The sequence below is a fragment of the Vanessa tameamea genome, chromosome 7 (assembly GCF_037043105.1).
Source record: "Vanessa tameamea isolate UH-Manoa-2023 chromosome 7, ilVanTame1 primary haplotype, whole genome shotgun sequence".
Classification (NCBI taxonomy): Eukaryota; Metazoa; Arthropoda; class Insecta; order Lepidoptera; family Nymphalidae; genus Vanessa; species Vanessa tameamea.
Genome location: NC_087315.1, coordinates 12,830,244 through 12,855,952, shown reverse-complemented (window position 1 = coordinate 12,855,952; position 25,709 = coordinate 12,830,244). Strand labels below are relative to the sequence as shown.

The 25,709-nt window shown below is 31.4% G+C and overlaps 1 protein-coding gene across 1 annotated transcript in view; it reads right to left on the bottom strand.

Annotated features, from left to right (window-relative positions):
* Window positions 1-22,767, bottom strand: part of LOC113395736 (phospholipase B1, membrane-associated-like) — a 33,667-nt gene extending 10,900 nt beyond the window's left edge. The window contains exon 1 of the mRNA XM_026633412.2: window positions 22,446-22,767. Within this exon, the coding sequence (XP_026489197.1) occupies window positions 22,446-22,523 (78 nt within the window). The 5' untranslated portion in view covers window positions 22,524-22,767. The remainder of the gene's footprint in view (window positions 1-22,445) is intronic.
* Window positions 22,768-25,709: the final 2,942 nt, after the last annotated feature.

The following is a 25,709-nucleotide window of genomic DNA, read 5'->3' as shown; positions in this document are numbered from 1 at the left end:
AAATAATTTTATCTCTTAATAGGATCCTAAATTACATAACAGTGATATTTGGAGTCTAAGAATGCGTGTTTTGAATAGTTGCAAGTCTGAAGTCGTAATCATAATGACAACGTGACCGGATATAGATCAAAGTCAAGACGAAGGACCGATGACTGTTTTTATTTACAATATATCTGATTGGATTTAATTGTTTGCTAACTAATTGTAATGAAATATCAATATATGCAATTCGATTCAATTAAAAAAATCGTCAATAATATATCAATAAAATATTACACGGTCTGTCAGTCCGTCGATAAAGACCATTAAATATTACCGTACAAGGCTGATGTAGCAAGTTCTTTCACTGACGAGTAGCTTGACCTCTGACATCGACATTACACCATTGACGGCAATTTGTTTTAACAAATCTCTTAACCGTGGAATGACATCATAACATATACAAATGTAAGGGTTTTTGCTTAAAAATTTAGATATATTGACAATATTGCGTAGACTTTAAGCAATTGTGCTATTCAATTCATCTATACTTATAAAATCGTTTGTCTTGACTGACTCTCAACACACAGCTAAAATTACTGACTCTAGAAAGCTGAATATTGAATGATTAATTTATTTTATAACGTCAGTATCCGCTAAGAAAACATTTTTGGTAAGTCCAACTTTAAAGAAAAATGGGAGAGGGAACTTACTGTAATTTTACCAATATGAAGTCGGGATAGACTACAGCTAGTACATTATATACGGTTTTTAATCAATGATCGCGGTTAAAACCCGAATATAAAGTAACTGGTCACGAGATGACTGCGGTCAGCTCAAGGTTTAACTGACTGACGAAACGCTCTGTAAATTATGATGTATATAACGAATGAAATTAATGACTGTGTAGATTTTTTTTTTTTTAAATAAACAACGTCATAAATCTATTTACATTATTGTACGATATATTATATCAATATTGATATTATTAAGGGGGAGAGTTCGTAGGTTTGAACGTTTTAAGTACATAGGTACAGAAACTACCAGACACAACTTTTTTTACCTAATTGGCATTTCTATTTCGTGTAGTACTCCGCAAAAAAACAAACCAAGTAAACGTGTATAGTAGGTTCAATTCAATCAAATTAAGAATCAATAAACGCGTCCCCCTTCTTAGGAAGAGGCACGCATTTAGCCAACTGTAATATTAACGCGTTGTTTTAAATTAATTAAAATAAATGTAAACAAACGTCAATACATTATTATTATATTTTATAAAAAAAAGCCGAGATGGCCCAGTGGTTAGAACGCGTGCATCTTAACCGATGATTTCGGGTTCAAACCCAGGCAGGCACCACTGAATTTACATGTGCTTAATTTGTTTATAATTCATCTCGTGCTCGGCGGTGAAGGAAAACATCGTGAGGAAACCTGCATGTGTCTAATTTCAACGAAATTCTGCCACATGTGTATTCCACCAACCCGCATTGGAGCAGCGTGGTGGAATATGCTCCATACCTTCTCCTCAACGGGAGAGGAGGCCTTAGCCCAGCAGTGGGAAATTTACAGGCTGATTATGTTTTTATATTTTATATTTTATAAAAATTGTTACGCGGATGAACCATTCATCCATAGATCCATAGACTTTGGTACCGAACGAAACTTTAACCTTCCTTACATCACCAATGGGTCACCAACTTTGCGAACTAAAATGTTATGAAAACAACAATACTCTGTGGCGTGTGATGAGTGGGTGGTACCTACCCTCATGGTTTTGCACAAAGCCCTACCACCAAACAAATAGGAACTCCTAAAGATGACGTGTAATTATTTTTTTGAATAAAAAATTGTAAAAGAATGCATGTAAGCCTCGTCATTGCGTCACAGGTTATACAGTAATCAACGAACTGCCTGACATACATAACAGTACATATTATTATGACCTTTAATGCTAAGCATTTAAATTCATAATTATATGATGTGTAATGTTATTTAGGTTGTAATTTGAATTATACGGTATGAATTGAATGAAGATAATGTGTAAAGATTCTTGCACGAGCAATTCACAACCGTAGAATGACTTGAGACATACTACATTAATTGAGTGTTTGCGGAATAAACGAGTAGGCTTTACTGCTTTTGGATTTATCTAACATTAATTCATATAAGCCTTAAATGAAGCCCAATAAGGCCTTCTTGCGGTGTTAAGTCTTTTTTTATCGACTCCAAGAAAGAGTTTTTAATACGTCTGTTTATTTTCGAGTTTAACATTTTTTTATTTATGAACCGATTTTTAAGGTAATTTGTGCATTGGTTTTAGTATAGCTCCAAAGTGATATAATCTCAATTTAATATTGGATACGGTTACGTTTATATTTAAAACTGACATTCAGGTATTTTTAGTAGGCGAGTGTTTTTTCAGATTAATATATTTTCATTTTATTAAGAATACGATTTGAATCGTAGGTTTAATATTTATGTAGATTTCAATCCGACACATACAAGACTTCCTCCAAAACTGAACACACACAAATAAAGGGTGTGAACTATTCGCCTGGAAGATAACCCGCGATCTTTGATTACGTTCTACGTGTGTGTGACAGTAAAACTATACAACTGATACACACACGGAGATCGTAATCCTACATATGGTAAAAAAACAAACTGCCTGTAAATGTGTCTGTTTGGCTGAAACCTCTTCAATTCTAGAAGAGAAGGCTAGAAGTTTATTCCACCGCTACGCACGAGATGAAGTTTAAACAAGAATTAAGCACGTGAAAATTCATTGATTCTTATCTAATTCTTAACTTATACTCAAACCATTCTATAACGTAAAAGGTAGTGATAAAAGTTTCCATATAATTTACTTAAATATCGTAAGAAAAGTATAAAAGTGTGTCACGTTTTTTGATGTACTTAAAATACTTCTTTAAGGTTAATGCCCGAACGATTCAAGCAACGATCGCTTTGATTTATTATCCAGTAAAAACCGGCACAAAATATTTATTTAATATGAAAATCTCCAAATGGTGTTATTATGAAATTCACATACACTCTGGGAAAAATGTCAACTGTGAGACGAACACGGTTTTTGAAGGTTCCAAACCTAAATATTTATATTTTTACAATAATTGTACACTGTATTGTATTTTTTATTAATTATACACAATAAAATGTACTCAAATTAAAAAATTTAAAACATAACAAAAATAACCAATATGATAACACGGACAAAAATGTGAATAATATTATGTATCTGTGTATTAAGTAAACACATTAAAATAAAAATTTACAAATTTAAAAATAATTACGAAACTTCTATCAGAGTTTATTTTTGTACGGATCCCTAAAAAGCAACAACAAGTGTGATTACATAAAAACCGGTTAAATACGTTTATATCTTAAAAAATGCTGTCTCGTCGTAGCCGCTGCAAGCTACACCACTATTGAATGTACAGGTTTTGCTTTAAGTTATCAGAAATACGATTTGGCCAATCCAAGCTGCTCTTTTCTATTCAACGCCCTTATATTTATCTAGGTAGTTGCGCAATTTAACTGTAAATTTAAAATTACTGATTTATTTCAATTACAACATATAAGTAATTATATGAGTATATATATATATATGTGTTTTTTTTATGTTCGTATATTATACTTCGTATTAAATTAGTTCGCAATCGATTTCATTAAATCTATTTCAAAATGTATGGAAACGAAACGCACAGACGCCCACAAAAAATAAACATTAATAAACATATTTTGTTTATTTTTCCATCGATTTTTGGAATATTTGTAATATTATAATTGATATAGACTAAAATTAAAGTCAAAAAACTTTGTTAAATATATTATATTTATATATTATTGCGTTCGGAGAGGCCTATGTCCAGCGGTGGACGAATATGGGCTGATGATGTGATGATATATTATTATACATTATATTTAATAAATAATAACCACTGACCAATTTTTAAAAAATATAATTAATAAATAAGTAGGAGTAAAACTAGAATATACGCAATTCATTATTATACTCAAATATCAAATACTTAGCGGATATACACAGGATCGGTGCAGTTTTCTCTTAAATAAATTAACTATTTGTTATTGGAACTTTCCAATTTTTTTGGTATTTATGGATTCAATAAAATTCGACTTTAATATACCTACATTACATAGCCTTTAACCTTTCCAGAAGGTCAGAAATCAGTAAAGGTGAAAGTTGTCCCAATTTTTCATTAATCTTTTGTGATTACCGATTCATTCAGCTTTTGCAAAGCTTTTGCGAAGTAGCTGAACAATCTCATGTTGGTGTTTTTGACATAATCTGTATTGCATCATTATGCAGGGATCATTTAAAAAACCTGATAATTCTCTGTTTACAATTTGTGAAAATCTAGAACTGTTAGAAATACTTCTATCTATTTATTTATAATATTCATGTATTGACAGTTTATTTTTAATAAATACATATTGGTAGGGCTTTGTGCTAGCCCGTCTCGGTAGGTATCACCCACTCATCAGATATTTTACCGCCAAACAGCAGTACCTAGTATTGTTGTTTTTCGGTTTGATGGTCGAGTGAGCCAGTGTAACTACAGGCACAAAGGACATATAACATCTTAGTTCCCAAAGTTGTTGGCGCATTGGTGATGTAAGAAATGGTTAAAATTTCTTACAACGCCTTTTTCTATGGGTGGTGGTGACCACTTACCACCAGGTGGCCCATTTGCTCGTCCACCTACCAATATCATAAAAAAATCTTACTAAAATAATTTCTAACTTTAAAACTACGTTATAAAAATAAGCATATATATTTTAGGATGGTTGGCCTTTGGAATTCAAGTATCAGATATTTAGTAGGGTATCATGTTATTGGGAATGTCGTAAATTCGCAACATTTCATAATTTCATCATAATAAATTATAAAACTTACTGTTCTTAAGCTAAAGGTAAGGAAGGAATTATATAATTATTTGTTAGTTGACAAATCGTTTATATTCAAATTAACATAAAATCGTAAGATTTTTTCACGTGAGAAGGTAAACAAGAAAAACGAAAGTAATTGGGCAATGTGCACTTTTGTATGGGATGCTACTTATGTCTCTAAAATATAGTCACACGGCTCTACTCATTAAAGTACTTTTGTATTTATATTTATACCATAATCTAAGAAAGCATTACGATTAAAAATATATATTAACGCAATCTTACACAATCACAAACTTATCTGGAAAGCTTTTTTATTATTGGTTTTCGCGGTTGGCCCTATTGGTTTTGACATGGTTAGGTAGCGAGTACTGACAATCAGCTGAGAAAAAGGGTATCGTATGAGGGCTCAGATGAACATCTTATCTCGGGGGAGATGTACATATAACTTTTCTCCTTACTTAGGAAACTTTGGATTTTCATCGAACGATTTGTACAAGCTCATTTGAGTAGGTACTACCCGCTTATCAATTACAACTTCCAAACATCAATTTATAATACTGTGTTTCGGGTAAGTGGATGTGTAAGTCAATATGATTTGTATATGTGTTTTGGCGATGCATTCATCGTGAAAGTATTATTAACATTTTTTATATTGGTCATGGCCCGCGGCCCATAAAAAATAAGCATCGCTTGTGATTCAAGGACTTTAGTCTCTAATATTTCAATACTTAGGTTTAAATAACTTGCAATTCCCAAAAGAGATTGCTCTACTGCGACCACGTTAGACGCTTAAAGATGGCGAAAGCGTTAACGAAACGTATTTCAGCTCACGTACAGTCTACCAACATACTAATAACTGAGCTCCATACGCATTATTAAATTAAAGTAAAAAGAAAATATTTTCATTAAAACAAACGTTTTCGATTGAATCTTCAAGCGTTACCAAGTAAGTTTATTTAAGTTTGATATGACATAACAATCCGCAGTTCCTGTAGTAAATCTTTCGTCGTTTATATTTTATGATCGATTTGCAATTTTGTTGTATTATGTTGTCGCTTATTTCTTAAACACATTTAAAAAATAAATACGTGCGATGATATAAATAACCTCTTTGATCATTTAAAAATACATTCTATAGTAACAGTATGCATTGATCACGTCTTTTGGATAGATATATTTTGTCTACTCGAAGATGCCAGTTGAATTTTTTACTAGCATATTTGTGTTATAACTATAAAATATAGCGAATTATCTAAATATTGATAATTAAATCATCTAGTATGTCCTTTTGAATGTAGGGGAAGCAATTATCGGAACCTTCGAAATAAATAAGTATGTAGTTAAGTATAAGCTATTAGCAAATCACATGGAATATGTAAATCTAAAATTAATTTATCTTTGCACCTCATCTGAGGAATTGTGAAATGATAATGACCTTAATCGATAGGTCTCCGGTAGATTTGTTAAGGTTTAAGAAATGTTAAAAAAACAAAAGAGGATCTATCAAAAAAATATTGGTCTTAAATGGACCTAACGTAGTGTACATTCACGGTCCAAAAAACTACTTCCGTAATTTTGGTTGGCATTTAATAACTAATATATGGTAATTGCAGTAAAACAAAAAGGTCCAACATTATATTTTTACCGTCGAGACCCTATATATATTGGGGCGAACCAAACGCAAGCGTGATTCAGAAACCAGCCTTCATACAAAATTTCAGTACAAAAGTCCAATACATTTTTTACGTTTTAACACGTAGACTTATCGATGAAAGAAATGGCATCACAGCTCCTCAGAATGATAAGGTCCTAAATTTGCACAGGTTACTACCAGTTCGATTTAAATAGAGTCCAAACTGCTGCACCTTTCCTGATGAGTGGACACAAATATACCAGAATTTTATTTGATACATGTTTCCTTAGACCACACATTAAGATCATAAAAATTCAGTGTCGTTCTGTTAAAGAACAAGAACCAATGTTCGTTATTGCCTTTCTGGCTTATCTAGGTGTAATATAAATTCTGAACTTTGATTACATTTTGTACAATATAATATTAATTCCCGTATTACTCAAGAGCTTTAAGTATAAATGTATTTTACGTAAAGGTTGTACGAGATAATAAGCGGTTAGAAGAATAGTAACACCAATATCTTGATTAGTCGCGAGCTATTGTGAACCTTATTTTATCGTATTAATCTTATAAATTTGATGAAAATCGTATAAACTATAACATGAGACACACAGGATTGTTTACTGTACCGTATAATCATTGTGGTTAAAATTCTATGCTTTTATATCTGTATAGACAATGTTCAACCTGTCTTCTAAATTAAAATTACATTTTCAATATAACTTTTATTGCTTTTTTATATAAGTTGTATGAGCTCTAATCGATAATATTGACAAAAATATCGTTTTATATAAGTATATTATACTGACTCATAATTTTATATGTTTAGAAAAGCCGCTAAAGATTTTCGTTTCTTATATATTGTATGCCCTTTGATAATTTATGTATAATTGTTTATGATTAAAAGTCGAGGTTGCCCAACGGATAGAACGCGAATTTAACTTGAGCACGGACTCAAATCTGGTTAGCACCGCAAATTTTTCACGCGAATAATTTAGACTCATAATAAAATCCCGTTTTTAGGTTGACTAAATGCGACCACGTGTCACGAATAAGTTCTAACTCCTTTAGCAGAGAAGACACCTTTGCCCAGCAATAGAACATATAATTCATGGAATAAGTAATTCGAAAGTATTAGTATTTTTACAAGGAATATAACACCTCAGTTGCCAAGGTTTGTAGCGCATAGGTGATATAAGGAATGCTTAAAATTTATTACGCGGACAATGTATTTGGGAAGTAGTAACCACTTACCAACAAGTGTCCCAATTGCCCGGCTACCGATAAAAATATATTCATAATATGCTAATTGAAATTGTAGAAGAAATTAAATAAAATATTATTGCGAATACATAACATATTTATTAATGATTGCGGCGATACTGTATATGGAAATATGAATTTCATAATACCTTCTTGCTTAATACCGCAATAAGTGTGCAGATTGATGGTACCACACAATCAATAACTTACCGTTTAGAACATAAGCAAGAATTTAGCAATCCGTTTGCGTGTATTGTATTGATGTACGTACACATATTAGTCAGTGTGAAAGGATACAGCACTGAAATTTAAAAACTAATATTGTTTATGTTTTTATAAATTTACAAACATTTCAAAGGATGGCATTTGAAATGCTGATAGTTTCTTTCGTCGTTAAAATTGACCGGTAGGTCGTAAATTCAATGAATCGTAAATTTACAAATCTAAGAATCTTACAAATCTAAATTAGACACTAAGATATTTTGGTAGGACTTTCGTTTGAATCCTTCTTATATCCGATCTATATCTTATATACATACATCCATTTTATATCCTGTATTATACATATATGTATGTTTTCTCCTGCGTATCTTATAAAAGAAATGTATTTTATAGTCGTAATAAATGAGCTGATTAATTTAACATAATATGTATTTAGTATAATAATTATGAACTGGTCTGAAAAGACTGGGTTCCGCCGACTTTATTGGGGGGAACGCGAAACACGTTTTACCAGTGATAAAAAAGGAGGAGTGTGTACATGACGATGCTTTTTTTTACAAGTTTTTATTTACGTTAACCTAATCATGAGTGATAAAGTCTTGTAACCAGTTGTGCCGAAATTTTGTAAACAAAATTACTAATAAGTACTGTTAAAAATCAAATTTTGTGTGTTATTGACATGGATTAAAATCAAAATTATTTGTTTTTTATAACCAGTTAAATTAAATCATAAATAATATGAATGTTTCATACAAGTTATTAGAATTTGAAATCAACCTAAAAAGCAACTGAAAGCATTCCCATCTAAAGTATTGGCTGGTTGCCATCGTAAGCATAACAGTTCAAGCTAATAGGTTTTGGTCTGGTCTCTGGCCAAAAATGAAAAAAAAAACCTGTTTGACTTTTTTAATTTTAAATAAAGAAAATAATTGTAAATTGAAAACATTATGACTCCAATTATATATTTTTAAACTTTTATTTAACTGACAGTTAGTTGTTGTCAAATTTAGTTATCAAGCTAAATTAAAAGCACTATCCTGAGGAGTTGAAATATTACGCGACGGTTCCATAAGTGAAGTAACAGTAAATGTCCTACGACTGGGCTAAGGCCTTTTGAGGAGAAGGCTTGGAGCTTATTACGCTGCTCCAATGCGGTTTAGTGTATACACATGTGGCAGAATTTCACAGAAATTAGATACACGCAGGTTTCCTGACGATTTTTTTCTTCACCGTCGCGCACGAGATGCATTATCGACACAAATTTAGCATATGAAAATTCAGTGATGATTGCCTGGGTTTGAACATGCAATCGATTCATTTTGCATTGGGTACCGTCCACCACAGCCACGATGTTACATGTATTTTGTTGTTAATGCCAATACCCATGCGCCATCAACCTTGGGAACTAAGATATTATGCCCCTCGAGCCTTTAGTTACACTAGTTCGCCAGTCACGGCTCACCCTTTAAGCCTGAACACAACAATACATATTATTGTTGTTTGGCAGTAGAATATGTGACGAGTGGCTTGTACCCAGGCGAGCAATCAATACATTATTAATACTGTTAATTAATACAAGGACATATTAATACAGTAAAAGCTGATTACCAAATATGCAAAAACACGAATACGAGTTTAATTTAACGGGGTCAATTTCAATTATATTTGTTTATTGAATGTATTTGTTGTCATAAATATAAAGTCATGTTGTATTCCATATTGTAGGGCTATATTTGTCATTATTTGATTCGCTCAATAATAATTTAGACACAGTAAACAATGAATACCAAATATCAATGCCCTGAACAGGTTAGCATGATGCAAAGACGGCGATTATGAGGTAAGTGGAGCGGACCCGTGACCGGTTTAACTTTTTGAAATATTAAGATTTTGAAACAATTTATACGTAACAGTTTATCCTGTAACATGAGATTTAACCTTTCAAAATGTATTCAAAATGTAATAATGTTATTAAGTATTTACATATATATAATATACATAAGCCAAGATGACCCCGTAGATACAGGGTCATGTGTTTAATCTGTGCTTATAGTTAATCCCAAAAACATTCTAAGAAATTTTCCATGTGTCAGACGTTCGCCAGTGTAGCTTAGAAGCAGATATATACATAATATATTCTAGTCAAAGACAATAAGATTAAGGCATAGACAACTTTGCTAGTTTTTACTAATTTATATATTCCTAACAGTTTTATCGTAGAAAACTAATTTTATATACATTGTATTTTTATTTAGTGTTTGTATTTATATATTAAAATTGATTGTTGCGAGTATCTATTGTCATTAACAGTAGGTATCCCAGAGTTGTTTTTAGAATAAGAACTATGCCGGAGGACTCTATAACAATAGTTAGTATTTAGTATAATTAGTAGTAAAACAAGACAATTACTTTATAGTTATAATAATACAAACACAATTAAAGAAAAGAAAATATTATTCTGAAACGCGTGAGAATGTACAACAACATTAAAAAATTAAAAATAGTACAATGAAAGCGAAACGCTATAAATAAAAATATATCTTAAATTAAACAATAGATAAACTAGATAATTAATGCATATTATATGCACGTTATATTATAAGTTATGTTTAAAAATTAATGATGTTCAACGTTTACGTCATTATACCTAATTGTACGTTAATAGCCTCGCGTTATTATTTTGGCATTATATTTGAAATTGAGTCATGGATGAACTGGATGCTTGACTTATCGCTTATAGTTCAGTGTGGAAATGTAATATTGCGTTAAAATGATCAAGTACTAGCTACTCGCACCGGCTTCGCACGTGTATTTACATAAAACTTTTATAGTGTAATTTATTTTTTTGGTGAGCAGGAGGATCACCTGATGGAAAGTGACTACCACCGCACACGGACATCTGCAACACCGGGGGGCTTGCAGGTGCGTTGCCGGCCTTATGTCAAAGCGCAGACCAATACGAGTTGATTTCAGTCGACATGATTTTATTCCGAAATATTTAACAATGATCGTTATATTTTAGTCAAATTTCTTCGGCCATTGGTTAAAACCGTATGAAAAACCATTCGATATTTTTTGAGTTTATCGCGTTCAAATTAACAAACACACAAAACGGGGTCTTAATTTTATACCAAAACTAAGTAATAATTTCATGCGTTATAAAATAAACCGATATTCCGAAATTTAACTTTCTACACTCTGTAGTTTTGAATATTCGATGACGGTCAATTAGGAAGAAAATGAAGATTAGATTTTATAAGTCTACTAGCGACCCGCCTCGGCTTAGATCGGGTGCAATGCTGATATTAAATATACTACAGTATGTCTTACAACTTTCACAGTTTAACAGTCGTTAGACAATTCAAATCGCTATGTCCCTGCCTTTTTAATCTGTAATATCTTCGAAAATATTCATTTAAATTACATGCTGTAAAGGTAATGTAATTGTAATTAATACTGTATTGCTTAAAATCGCTTCGAAAATAAGCCATTATTTTATGTAAAAAGTAAAGGTTAAAAAATGGTTATTGTGGGTATTCCTTTTTAAGGTGTACAATACTATAGTGCATTATTTTGATCTATTTCGTAGGGTTCAGCCAGCGTTTGCAATGTAAGCGCAAAAAATGTGTTTATTAACGACATCACTTCAGAAACCTCTAAAATTATCAGTGTTTCTATACTATATTGTGCATGTATTATACATATAAACCTCTATCTATTACAAAAAATCGTATCAAAATCCGTTGTGTAATTTTAAGAGCTAAGCATACACAGGGACAGAACAGCAGAGGAACAGAGCTAAGCATAACATAGCTAGCTTATGCCTGTAGACACACTGGCTCGCTCACCCTTCAAATCCGAACGCAATAATACTAAGTATTGTTGCTTGGCGGTAGAATAAGCTCGACCACTGAGTGAATATAACATAAAATTAAATAAGCCGAAAGAGCCCTAACTTCACACGAAAAAACTTAACCAAAAATCTCCCGCTCGACTATGACTTACACCATTGAGTATGACGGATTCGTGCTTACAATAATTCATCTAGCGCTTTGTAGTTGGAAGCACGAATATTATGTACAAAGAACTCATGCCTCGGTACTATACCATGGCAGTTGGCACTATTGTTCTCATGTAAATAGGTTTAGTGACTATTGCGTTTAAAAATAACCAATTAATCATCTACATTACTGTTGTACGGTTTCCGTGATTATAATGATTGTGATAATATTACAACAGTTAAAACGCAATCCGCAACAAAAATAATTCTAATATTATGACAAAAACGTAATTCCTAACGTTCTATTTGTTGACGTGAGAACAGGCAACGTATTTAGTGTCAGCTATGAATGGATTTCAGACACAGTTTCATAAATTCCTTTTTGTTTTTTCTTCACCGATTATATCCGCTTAAGCAAAGTCATATGAAAACGTGTGAAAGACTTGTAATTACAGTGCTTTAGCCTTAAGGTACGTATTAATGATACGCTCCACGGCCCTATTTTTTATTTGGCAAGATATAAGAATTTCTTGCCAAATAAAAAAAACTCACATTCGGTTTTTAAATACTAATAATAAGTTTAAAAGAATCTTAGCAAAGATAGCGTTATTATCATCCAAGTTGGTTGATATTAGTTACTTGCAATGTAAATAAAATATTATTTATTCAGTTCTAGGTTTATATACTCTGTTCAAGGCAAGATTAAATTAAATCGAAATTAACCACCGATTCGGAATGTACATTTTATATAGATGGAGCAGAACCGACAAGAAACTCAACATTAACTCTTTTTTTCAAAATAACAATGTTTATAACAATTAAAATGCGTTATCGTATGAATAAAGTTCAACATCTTCAGACGGTTACGTAGTGGGCATTTATAACGTTTAAAATTGTATAATGATGGGTTTAATTTACATCATAGTTTATTTTTTGTTTTTGCTTGTATTTACAAAAGTTTCAATATTAATTTATTACACACAGGCAAAACCGTCGGTTGACGTTGTCCGTCGTGTATAAATTCAGCCATGTATAATAAAAAAAAATCCAAAACGCGCATTTTCTGTTATAAGTTTATATTGGTTTAGTAGTTATTTCAGTTAATACAAAAAAACATCTCCTCATTTATTAATATGAGAAATTTTTTTAATGTTTGCTATTGTGGTTTCAGTGTACAATAATTCCGCTAATGTCATGATGTCAATGATTAGAACTTATCATTTGGTTAATACTAATTGACAGGTATATTGACAGCAATAGTAACAAACATTTGAAAGACATGCCGGAGAAAATATAGAGACAAAAAAAACGACGATACGTTAGACGGCCAAACCTGTTCAGACACCAAAGCTGCGTACAACTAGACTTGATTACTGTATTCCATTCTTCCACAACAGTATATTTTCAAAACAACATCAATATTACGCATAGTATCAAGAGACAAGATCGGTCTTGCAACTTTCACCTGACCTTGAAACTTTTGCCGAAGGATGCATTTTACGAATGACAGCACCTCGATTACTCGAATAGAATATTTTTTATGACGCAAATATCACCATCCTTCTCCCGCACACTGTGTTCAAAACCATATTGTAATATGTACTTACGTAATATAATATATTAAATTATGAGAAGCCAAAATACTTACTACGGTACTTTAATTCAATACTTCATTTAATTATCTATAAGATTTCTGAAGTTTAAAATGGTTATCGCATTAAGTAAATTTGACTCATTATAAGCCTCTGAGCGTACCAAAGTATACGAGTGCGGTGGCACTGACGTCTCGTTTTTTCTTACATCATTTGTTTCATCTTGTCTTTGCCGGTTTTTGATATCGGACGAAAACGTGTGCGAAAGCATCGATGCCAGTGAGTCGTTATAAAATTATACATGGTCAATGGTTAAAATACGAGGAATAATAATTTCAAATTATACCCAGGGCCAGATTTAGGGAAGAATAACTTGACATGAGCTCTATCTTTAAGGCCACCACGTGAAAGAGGGCTCAAATCTGAAGCTATTTTATATTTAATTAATTTTTAAGTAAGCTATAACGAGAAACAAAGTTAAGACGCACAAATTCGACTTATGAAACAATTACAATTCTCCTTTAGTTTGAGTCAATTATTAAATTATATTTTTTTGAAAAAATTATATTTTAAATTGCTCGGGGCCTCCATTTCTTTTCTATTCCAGGGCGTAACGTTCAAGACCGTTTTATCCGGAGCAGCTTGCACACATTGCATAAAGTAAAACACATATATACAATCCAATGTCTGTGTACCAATACCCTACAATCTCATTTTAACTATTCTCATTTGTAAAGCGTTGCTTACAGACGCTATGACCTTTTTACCAAATAAAGTAATAACATACAGTCGCTAAATCTGTTGCAACTTCAAGGCTATTGAAAGTTAAGGATTTTCTGTCCTAATCGCGTGATGAAAGGTGATGTTTACTTTACGTATGGTTCATTCGTAAATTCACAGTACGATCGTTACGAAATGTACATTACGAAGGAATTTTAAATTTCGGTGAATATGTTTTATACTTATTTTTCCTTGAATATAATTTTTTACTGAAGTGACTTACATTTCAATATCGATGAGAACGTCGGGAGGTATTGTTTGTCGTGTTTTAGGTATATAAGTAAGAGTTGAACAGCATGTGACCAAAACGAAGACGCGTTTGGAAGAAGAAATAATACTGGTGTCTCCAAGTTAAGGGGGATGGTTTTAAAGAAATTTCTTCTAATACATATAAGTAGCTTTATCGACTAGCAACTAATGCTTGCCAATTATCCAAAACAACTCACGCGACATTTAATGTTGATGAAGATGAATTACGCCATTACCTTCACGCCTATACTAACTGTATAATGTTTCAAGTCTAATGGATAAACGCTGCGTGGAGGTAAAATGCGGACAAAAAATATCGGTTTTCTTTAATGTATTTGTTTTATGTATTATAAAGTATATGCGTATTTTTAAATATAGGTATGTATATATAAATAATTGCAACTAACCGTATATAAAATAAAAGAGCCGAGATGGCCCAGTGGTTAGAACGCGTGCATCTTAACCGATGATTTCGGGTTCAAACCCAGGCAGGCACCACTGAATTTTCATGTGCTTAATTTGTGTTTATAATTCATCTCGTGCTCGGCGGTGAAGGAAAACATCGTGAGGAAACCTGCATATGTCTAATTTCAACAAAATTCTGCCACATGTGTATTCCGCCAACCCGCATTGGAGCAGCGTGGTGGAATATGCTCCAAACCTTCTCCTCAAAGGGAGAGGAGGCCTTTAGCCCAGCAGTGGGAAATTTACAGGCTGCTAATGTATATCAAATTAAAATATTCAAATTCAAAGGATCTGATTAAATTTTTGTCGATTGTAAACGATGTGTATGTCTTTGGTGGTGGGTTATTAAGACAGGTGTTTTTATTTATTAATAAATATAATAAAACAACACCATCCGTATTTATTTATTAATGATTTATATCATTTCATTTAAGTTATATATTAATAGATACAATATTTTTTATCTGCCGGGCAGTACAGTGACTATTTTTTTATATACCTAGATACGTAATTAAAAAATACATCAGTGTAATATAGAAACCATTCGTTCCTCTCACTCGGGACTTCCTTTATTCTACGTAGATATTTACTTATCTGTCACGATTCAAATAAACGAGATTACGACGATAATAGCTTGACTTCACGGCCTGCACGTCTGTGATGATTTCAAATCAGCGAGGAAATTGAGTAAAAGTTCCCTGATAATTTAAAAATATAGAAAATAATGTATAATATTCAACCGAACTATAACGGAGCAGCGTGGTGGAATAAGTTAAAAACATTCTTCTTAAAAGGAGACAGCAGTTAGATATTTTTATGAATCTTTTAAAATCAATGAATGTTTAACAATTAAATATAATTTGAAAACGCTATATTTTGATGAACGTTTCTTGGTTGCTCCGAGCTGGGGCCAATTCTACTAACTTATAACCGTTATCATTCGATCCCGATTCTATTCCGATTCAACTTATTCCTCACAAAAGTTAACTTCAGCTTAATCATATCTGATAGTTCTAGTTATTTAAACAAGTTACGATACGGTCCAGATTATACTTTGGTCCAACTTCGACCAAACCCTATCTGAAAACTGGTAAAGGAAGACGGTGGAACGGCAACATAACAATTTGTTAGTAGAATAGCGCCCTGTATTATTAATACTAACATGGCTAGAATATTATAAAGAAAATCAATTAATTTTAGACAAACTAAAAAACATATCTTCCAGATAATTTCTGTACACAGGACTTCGTTCCTGTCTAATAAAGCGGTAAGGAGCTATAAAAAACTTTATTACACTATAAAGTAACCACGACGACTAATAATTATCCACTGATTTATACCATACGTACCAAACTACTAATCTGGTTACTGTAATTATTAACGCAGTTAATCCCTGCATCCTGTTCGAGACATGATCCAATCACAAAAGATTCAATTTTGATTATGCAATAAAGGTCCAATTATACTTACCGTTTCATTTATAATATAAAGGTGCCGATCCACTGAAGTAATTAGCATTCGGCTGTACGCAGTTGTTGAGAAAGTCACCAACAATTGTACAACATTGTATCAATTTAAGGTAATTGCAAAGATAATATACATTGTTCAAGTATGCTCTTATATTTTAATTTTGCAAGAGTGAATTAAATTAAAAGTTACGCCCGATTCGGAATGTAGATTCTGAACCGACAATATTCTTTTCCAAGAATAATTTTAATTGCGTAAAATACAATTGAAGTATTATTTATCTCGCAAGAAAAAAAAAACGACTGCTAACTCCATGCTGTCGTTTATCATTTGTATTATATTATATATATTATTTATATATTTGCTTTATATATGTTTTTTAACATATGATTTAAATTTCTGATTTCGCAAAGGTTTCTTGTATTATGTGTAGGCGGTCGACAAATGGGCAAGTCATGGTAGGGCAGGTACTGATGGTAAGTGGGCACCACCACCCATATACATTGGCGCTGTATAAATTAACCATTCCTCGCCAATACACCACCAACTTTGGAAACTAAGACATTACGTTCCTTGTGACTATAGTTACACTGGCTCACTCATTCTTCCACCCGGAACACAACAGTACCAAGTAATGCTCTTCGGCAGTACAATATGTGATGAGTGGGTGGAATCTACCCAGACGGGCTTCCGCAAAAGATAAAATATTAAAAGATTTTTATAATAAACTTCTTTATCTTAATTTTATTACAAACTCTAAGAGAGTTTGTAATCTTTGTCTAGTTCGTGTTGGCAACACAAAATATGCTTTAAGTAAAACTCGAGTAAAGCAGTTTAGCAATACACACAAAATCCCCGATCGGTACCTACATATAATATTATATTTGCGTCAAACATAATAATTCAATGAGTAATCATTTAGATAAATAATTCTTAATGACGGAGTTAGGTTCACAGTTACACGCTTCCATGCCTCAGAATTTCCTAAAATGAAAATAAAATTATATTTTAATAATTTAAATTTAAAAATCGAATCTGTCGACAAAATGCGTAATAATATTGGAAAATAATATGTGTGTGGCTGTACGTTAAGGTGAGGTGAGGTTAAGGCAGTGAGGCAAGTCGCTAATTTTATTATGTGAAACAGACAATGATCATTTCAGTATAACCTGTCTGTACCGTCTGTGAAATCAACATTAATTTCATAATAAATGCAATTATAAAAATATTAATATTATGATATAACTCGACGTTGCGTGTATAAGAATATTACTGTAGATTATAATCAATTTACTTGGTATTTATGGATGCAACATGAAGAAAGATTTTTTAAATCAATTAAAATTCAAATATATTTATTCGACATAGAAGTATTGCACTTTCTTATCGATTGTCAATTTAATACTCTTGGTTCGAAAATAAACACCTCAGGCACAGAAAAAAAAACAGTCAGAAACTGTAGACTAAGGAGGTAATTCGAAAGGTTTTAGGCTCTATTAATAAGTAATTTAATAGTAAATGAGATATAAAATGCTACATATTAGCATTTGATCTCACACCCAGAGTGTAAACGTTGTAAATAAATACGATAATTACAGTACCGTAATTTGTTTACAAAGTGACTCAGCTAAATTTAATTAATACAGAATGATGTTCTTTCGGAATATTTGTATAAGTATTATTTCAACAAATTCATTATGTAGAGAGATTAAGCAAAAACCCCAAAAAAGAATACTCGAAAGACATTAATTTTATTTGCATGGTGTGTGTAAGAATTAACTTATCAGAAGATCACAGATTCAACTCCGAAAAAGTGTTTTATTTCTTTTTTTTTCTATGACATTGGTTGGTGGACGAACATATGGTGCAGTCCATGATGGTAAGTGGTCACCAATGCCCATATACAATGGCGCTGTAAGAAATATTAACCATTCCTTGTATCGCCAATGCGCCACCAACCTTGGGAACTAAGATGCTATTTCCCTTGTGCCTGTAGTTACACTGGCTCACTCACAGTTCAAACCGGAACACAACAATACTGAGTACTGTAGAATATCTGATGAGTGGGTGATACGTACCCAGACGGGCTTGCACAGAGCCCTACTACCAAGTGTTCCAATCACATTGTTCCATGTACTTAATTTGCATTTAAAATTCTGCATATCATAGCGACAATCTGTAATCTGAATGGTTCTTTGCCCATTAGTAGGGAATTGATTGGTTGTAACTATTTATAAATACTGAATACCCCTTTGAATTGTCATTTCATAAGTCTAATCAAACGTTAATCTACCACCGGGTTTTATATCCTATATTTTAATTTATTCATTATTGTATCTCCACAGACGTGTTGACTTTTGTTATTTCTTGTCTATAAATATTTTAATCATTTTACGATACAAATCAAACAAGAAACTCAATAGTCAGACAGATAGTCTACACATTTAAGACATATTTGTCTCATACAAATTTGTTAATTAATTCATAATCACGATTTTTATGTATCCTTAGTATAATCGGTGTTAATGGCAATAAAATACATTAAATTATATATTGATAACAATTCAAATTATTATTTTTTACGTAAGAATTATTGAGGGTTAATTAATATACGAAGCTAAATTAAAACAGCTGCTGTACAAATCATGACTCGTGGAATGGTGATAAGAATGCTATCAGCTTTTTCCCGTTAAATCTTAAATTCGATTCTCTGAGCGAAAAATGACCCAACCATCCTTTCAGTGTCCCTAGTGGAAGAATTAAGTTGACAGTTTTCTTAAGTTAACGAGAAAAACTTAACGACAGTTCGTTTTTAACGCAACGCAATCAAGAAAACTTATAAAATAATTATCTCCCCTCGCCACATTAAGAGAACCAAATACCTTAATATTAAATTCAATGGTAACGCAGGAGGAACAAATATTTTGGTATTTTTTTTATATTGAACAAAGAATAACTTATTATAAAGTGTAAAATAAAAAAGCCATAAAAAAGAATATTATGTAAAATTTATCCTTCCCAGCTAATCCAGCCTGGAAAAGATATTTTTCCGGACGGATTTTCCACCACCGTCTTTTGTGGTCATTTTATTTCGGTTGTTTTGAAATAAGATCCTAGTTGTTATACATTTTTGGAGAGCTGATAAAACGGTTTTGTTTTTAAAATAATCTGCAGGACAAGTTTCATAATGTTATTTTTTTTGTTTTTAAGGCATTTTAATTGATACTTTTTTTTAAATAAATTTCTCAAGTTGCATTTTTAACTTATTTTGAAAAGATCTAAAATACGTGATAACTCAAAAATGGTTCACTTTTGCATCATGCATATGGGGGTTAAAATTATCGCAAATAATCACCCCTATCACCTCCTAACGGGAATACGTCGAATTACCAATAACCCTGTATATTATTAGTGTTATACGATTTACCTACATACATATTATGTATGTTTGTATAGCGGATATATGTATGTATTAATTTAATTTAATTAATTATTATTTTTTTCAATATATATGTTCTATTCATGTACTTTATTTTATTCTCCACATAAATTACAATTGGTCCTCTTCCCAACGGTTGCCTGGCAGAGATCGTAGCTTTAGCCAAAAGCTGCGTAATCCAAGTTTGTACATTCTGATCATTTAAACCGTACCTTGTTACGTATATAATACGTTTTGTTTATTGAAACGCAATAATAAAATAAATAAAATCCTCTACATAGAATAAAACAAAGTCACTTAGCTTAATTTGATGTTTTTATTTTCTTTAGGTATGTTCTTCAATATAAAAGTTTTATATAGTCATATAGAGGTAGAAATGTATAATTTGTAAAAGAAGGGGTTTTAAAATGAATAGACAAACCAAGACTTTTGTAATATAATATTCCATAAGAATCAATTATTAAACATCTAAGTTTAAGTAAACTATTTCAAAGCATTTTTAATAAAAAAAAAATACTTCAATGTCGGCTAGTGACTTGTATAATTAGTGTCAATTTACAAGTTGTTATTTTTATGTCTTTGTCAACACAGACGTTCTTAAATCAAAAGGAACTCTGAAAACCGACTTTTAAAATGTAGTTCATCGAAACAACGAGGAAAAAAAAGTCGCAAATAATTCTCTGTATTATATAACTATGTAACAAGAACAGAATAAAACATGAATTTTAAACGAAATTCTGTTATGCGATTTGCATAGCGGAGGGCCGTAATATCTTGCGCATACGCACGCGCGCTGTGTACTCAACTACCAGCACAATTCATATTAACGAAAACTTACAATTAATTAAAATTTTTCACGTGTTATATAAATAATTAAAGTCAATGGCTAATATTATACAATTCTAATTGAGAAATTTTAATGCTGTAATTTTATCCATTTAGATTAAATTGTTTGAATGTTCAACAAAACTTATGCTAAATTGAGAAGACTATAAATAACAACCAACTCACTGAGTCTTCATCAGAAATGATAAAAAATATATATTTGACAGCACATTTTTTCTTTCAATAAGAAATTACTCCACATATAAATAAATGCAAATTCATAATGACAAATTTAGGAAATATTTTTGCAAATATTCATTTATATAACGTAATTAATAAAATTTACTTTCTGTTCATTAAAATTATTACCAGACAAATAAATATTACTTCATGTGCCAAGTTTTATTACTGATATACATACTTCATAGTTTTGTTATAAATCAAAGATTTAATGTACGAAGTGTAATAAATATTATTTTGTCAGTAATAATAATATTTATTATTGCTGTTAAAAGTATCGTTTGAAACTTAATTAAATACATGTAATATAAATATATTATTACATATGATTTACAAAGGTAAACATTCAAAATTATTGTCAATTTTTGATGTTTATACTGATTTGTAGATCGCAAGTAAAAAATAGAGCGCCATTTTGGTCAAAAGGTCGTATGAAGAAATTAAATTTCAAATTAAAACTGTAGGTGTTGTATATTCTCTTTTTTTAGATAAAACTAAAAAATATATATATTAATAATTTAGGTCAAAATATGATAATTATTCTAATAAAAAAATGTAGTCTCCTATACATTGCACAATAACGCAAACGAGAGGAACGATAAACAAAGCATTTATAAAAAAAACCGTAGTGGTCATATTTTTTACAAGTAATATATATACTTATTTTTTTTATATCTTATATCATAGTTTATTATGAGTCCATTACACGAATTTTTTTTAATTTATTTACGCGAATACTATCATTCCTTGCAGTGCAATTGGGATCGATTTATATTTAAACCTGATACCAATGTTAATTTATTTCAAAATACCATACATATAGTCCGTTTTATATATTTTATTCCTTTTCGGTTTATAATTGTTATAAAATAATTAAGTATTTATTATTTTAAATAGCAACATTCACAATTCAAATTTCTTGTGTCACATAAGTATATTAAAATAGCAATTAATGTCATTTGAAATACTTAATCCACGTTTTATATTTATTGCGTGTCAAAGGTCATAATTTAAGCACCTATTGAATTCAATTTATTATTAATTTATTTTAATAAATATCTAATATTTATTGTTTAGTTTAACTGTTTTATTATTATCGGTATTCAAATATTTTCCACTATGTGATTTATTTCAACAAATAATTGTATAAATTCATTAGTTTTATGGAATCGTTAAATAACAAAAGATATTAATCGGGATTTTATTTTAATTTTATATATATTCTAACCTACCTTAAATAAAATAACTGTTAAAAGTCATTGCGTTTTATTATAAGCTTATAGCTCCATACATTTATATCAAAGAGATAAATATTTTTTTAATTTTACGTAATTTTTAAAAGAAACTTTGTAAACTTACCACATCGTTTTGAGCTACGTAGCTACCATTTTGAGCGAAGACCTCGCTTATCAGTAATAGCAGTCCCGCCACCCACATGGTGACCACATCACGACCACACACTTATCACTATATCAAACTTGACATATCATAAATAACGTGCATTCATATTGCTGTTGAAATTTTTTTTTTTTTATTTAATTAAAAAAAATATTTCTGAACGCGTGTACGCAAATCGCGCTTGGCGGGAAAATGTCAGCGCATGCGCGAATGCGCCGCGCTCGTTCGTTGTCGTTGCTCAATAGACAACACTATCACGACCTTTTCGACGGTCTCCCTCCCGGATCAGATACCGCTAGCACCTAATCAATCAGCCTGACTGACCGGTTCGACCCTTTAATATATCGATATGCCTTTCGAAAAAGTTCGTGTTGTATGCATATCAGTAGACTTGATGTCGCCGATACTGAAAACGAAATAACTTGTAAGACATAATATATATACACATTATAGAATATTTTTTATATTTTATTATTATTTATAATTTACATTATTATTAAGGATTTTTGTAAGTCATGCATAATTTTGTGAGTCGATCACCTAAGACGTCCTATTAGCAAATCTATAATATTTTCTACTATTTTACCATATTTAAATAAATTTCTCGTGTTTAAACTAGTTAAATATTGCAATAATCTTACATTAGTTGTTCCGGGTCAACTAAAATGTAAATAATGTCGATAATCAATACCAACACACATGAGTACACATTCAAACCGACCCACACACAAACACTATAATTGCACAGTGACCAAAAAGTTTATTTACGGCTTTCACGGCTTTGTGTCGCTTGACTAGTCTTCAAAAGCACAGCAGCATCACTGGTGCAGTACACTTAACCACCATAAAAAATAAATTAGCATGAGGTGCTAATTTAACATTAATCTACATTATGTAATAGTCTGTCTGTTAAACACTCGACCCTTTTTTCCTAATACTTGAATGTATACATTTATAATCTATGGGGTATTTCATTGAGGGAACTTTGAAATAAAAACATAGAAAAAAAAGTCGTCTCACTTTTTTATTTCGATTCAAAGACATGGACTAAACATTTATATTTCGGGCAAATGGTCAGCAACCTAGTGCTCTTATTGTGTCAATCAGTGAATACAGAGCGCTGTCTGTTGCCGTTGGACTTCAGTTATTTAGGTACCTAATTGAACTTTATGTGGATAAAAACCCAGGATTCGACACATCCGCTAAATTTTATGTCGCACAAAAACCAACCTCTTGCGCAAGATGTAGAATTTACAATGTACGGGGTTTTCTCTTGAACGGCAACAGTCTTTTTAACGTACAGGACAAAGCTCCATCGACCACCATCTGTCTGTCTCAAATTTAGGCGTTTAACAGCGGATTGTAGACACTGTAGGACCGGGCGAATGTTGTAGATATATAATATAATAAAATTATACGAATAGAGTACATAGTGATTTTTATAATAGATTTCTCACATCTTTTAACAATTTCAACGCGTTACTGTTACGTTTAGTGCTTCATGATAAAAAGTCTAGACTAATTACACAGGACCTAAACCAAGTTCGAGAGTCCCTATTAAAAAATATATGTACGCATAGGAATATATAGATATTCTTGTGGGTAGGTTTTATTTTACAAAACCATTAGTATATAAGAATACTTATGGTTTTGTACAGACTTATACATGGTATTTATATTTATATAAATATTTAATACAAATTTACATTACTTGTATAATAATGTATACATATTTATATAATTTTAATGAAGTCGGAGCGTTTTATCTTAAGGTGTGGGTCCTGAACTGGAGGTGCGATGTCGTGTGAGATTGTTCAAATTTACTGACGCTGCAACGGTTAGCAGGGCAAAGGACAAAAATAATGTTTTAACAGTTGGTCTGACTTGGTTGACTGGTCGATAATTAATAGCAAATATATTCATATAATGAAAGGCTTACGGAATGCAGGAGAAGAAAATAAAACAGTAAAGAAATCTCTTAAGTACGGTAATTTTAACGCTGTATGAACAACGCGATTGAGCATGTTATCTTAATGACAAAGCCTCTCGTTCTCTTTTGATATCAAGCCCATTTAATGTTGATTCAATTTCGATAAAATTGAAACTACATTTGTAACATATTCTTACTAATTTAAGTCTCTATAGCTTAATATAATGTGAACGTATGGTACCCACGTAAAATTATATCTTAAAACAAAAACGGATTGAAAGATTATTTCGAATTGTATTGAGCTCTATTCCAGTGTTACCATATATAAATATAATGTGTCTGCCCATCTTCAGACCCGTGAGTTTAATGATCTTACTATAAATGGGTTACGATGTTAGTTAACAGAGTAAAATTACTAAAATATTATACTAATATATGGAAAATTGTTTCCACAGCATTTTCGTCATTCCATAATAACAAACAGTCCATATATAAATAAAGGTCTGCTCGTCTTCAGGCGAGTGAATACTTATTTAATCTTAGTGTGAAAGGGTTACAATATTGGCAAGTAGATTAGTCTGGAGGAATTACCATAGACCTAGGATTGATTGGCTTGTTGTTGCAATAATGCATCATTTAACTCATAACATGTATTTTTATTCGTCGTAATTTGGCGGCAGGTCATTGTACAACGCAGGCCGCCGTCCAGTTACTTTACCAGTTTAGCACTATTTAGGACCTTTTTCCGGTTTAAATGGTGCCAGCGTAATTACCGTCACAAGATATCTGAGACATAATATCTTAGGTCCCGTGGTGTTCACTGATTATAAGCCATTTATTAAAGTGGTTTATATGTGTCTATTGATAATCACTTAGTATATTATGAATCATTTGCTGGACTGTAACAAATAAATTAAAAATAGTTTGCATTGAAAACAAACTATTTATAAACATAATTATAATTTTTAATTTATTTCGTAGACTACGGAATATTATATCCCTTCACCTCTTACGCTACACCAAACGTAAGAAACTCAAAGTACAACAATTAATATTTACATTATGGGTAGCATATCGAGATTTACCAACGACCCAGTTTTAACTTGTTCGTATATGCTCGTACTCAGCTATAATCCAACAATACTTGATACTTTATGACTTGTTTGATATGAATTAAAAATTATAAAACAGTTAATTATGAGTGTATCGAGCCGTACTGGAAATCATTATTTATTAATGTAGTCACTGAAATAAAGGCCTCCCACCGCGTTTGTACGCGCTAAACTCAAAAACGT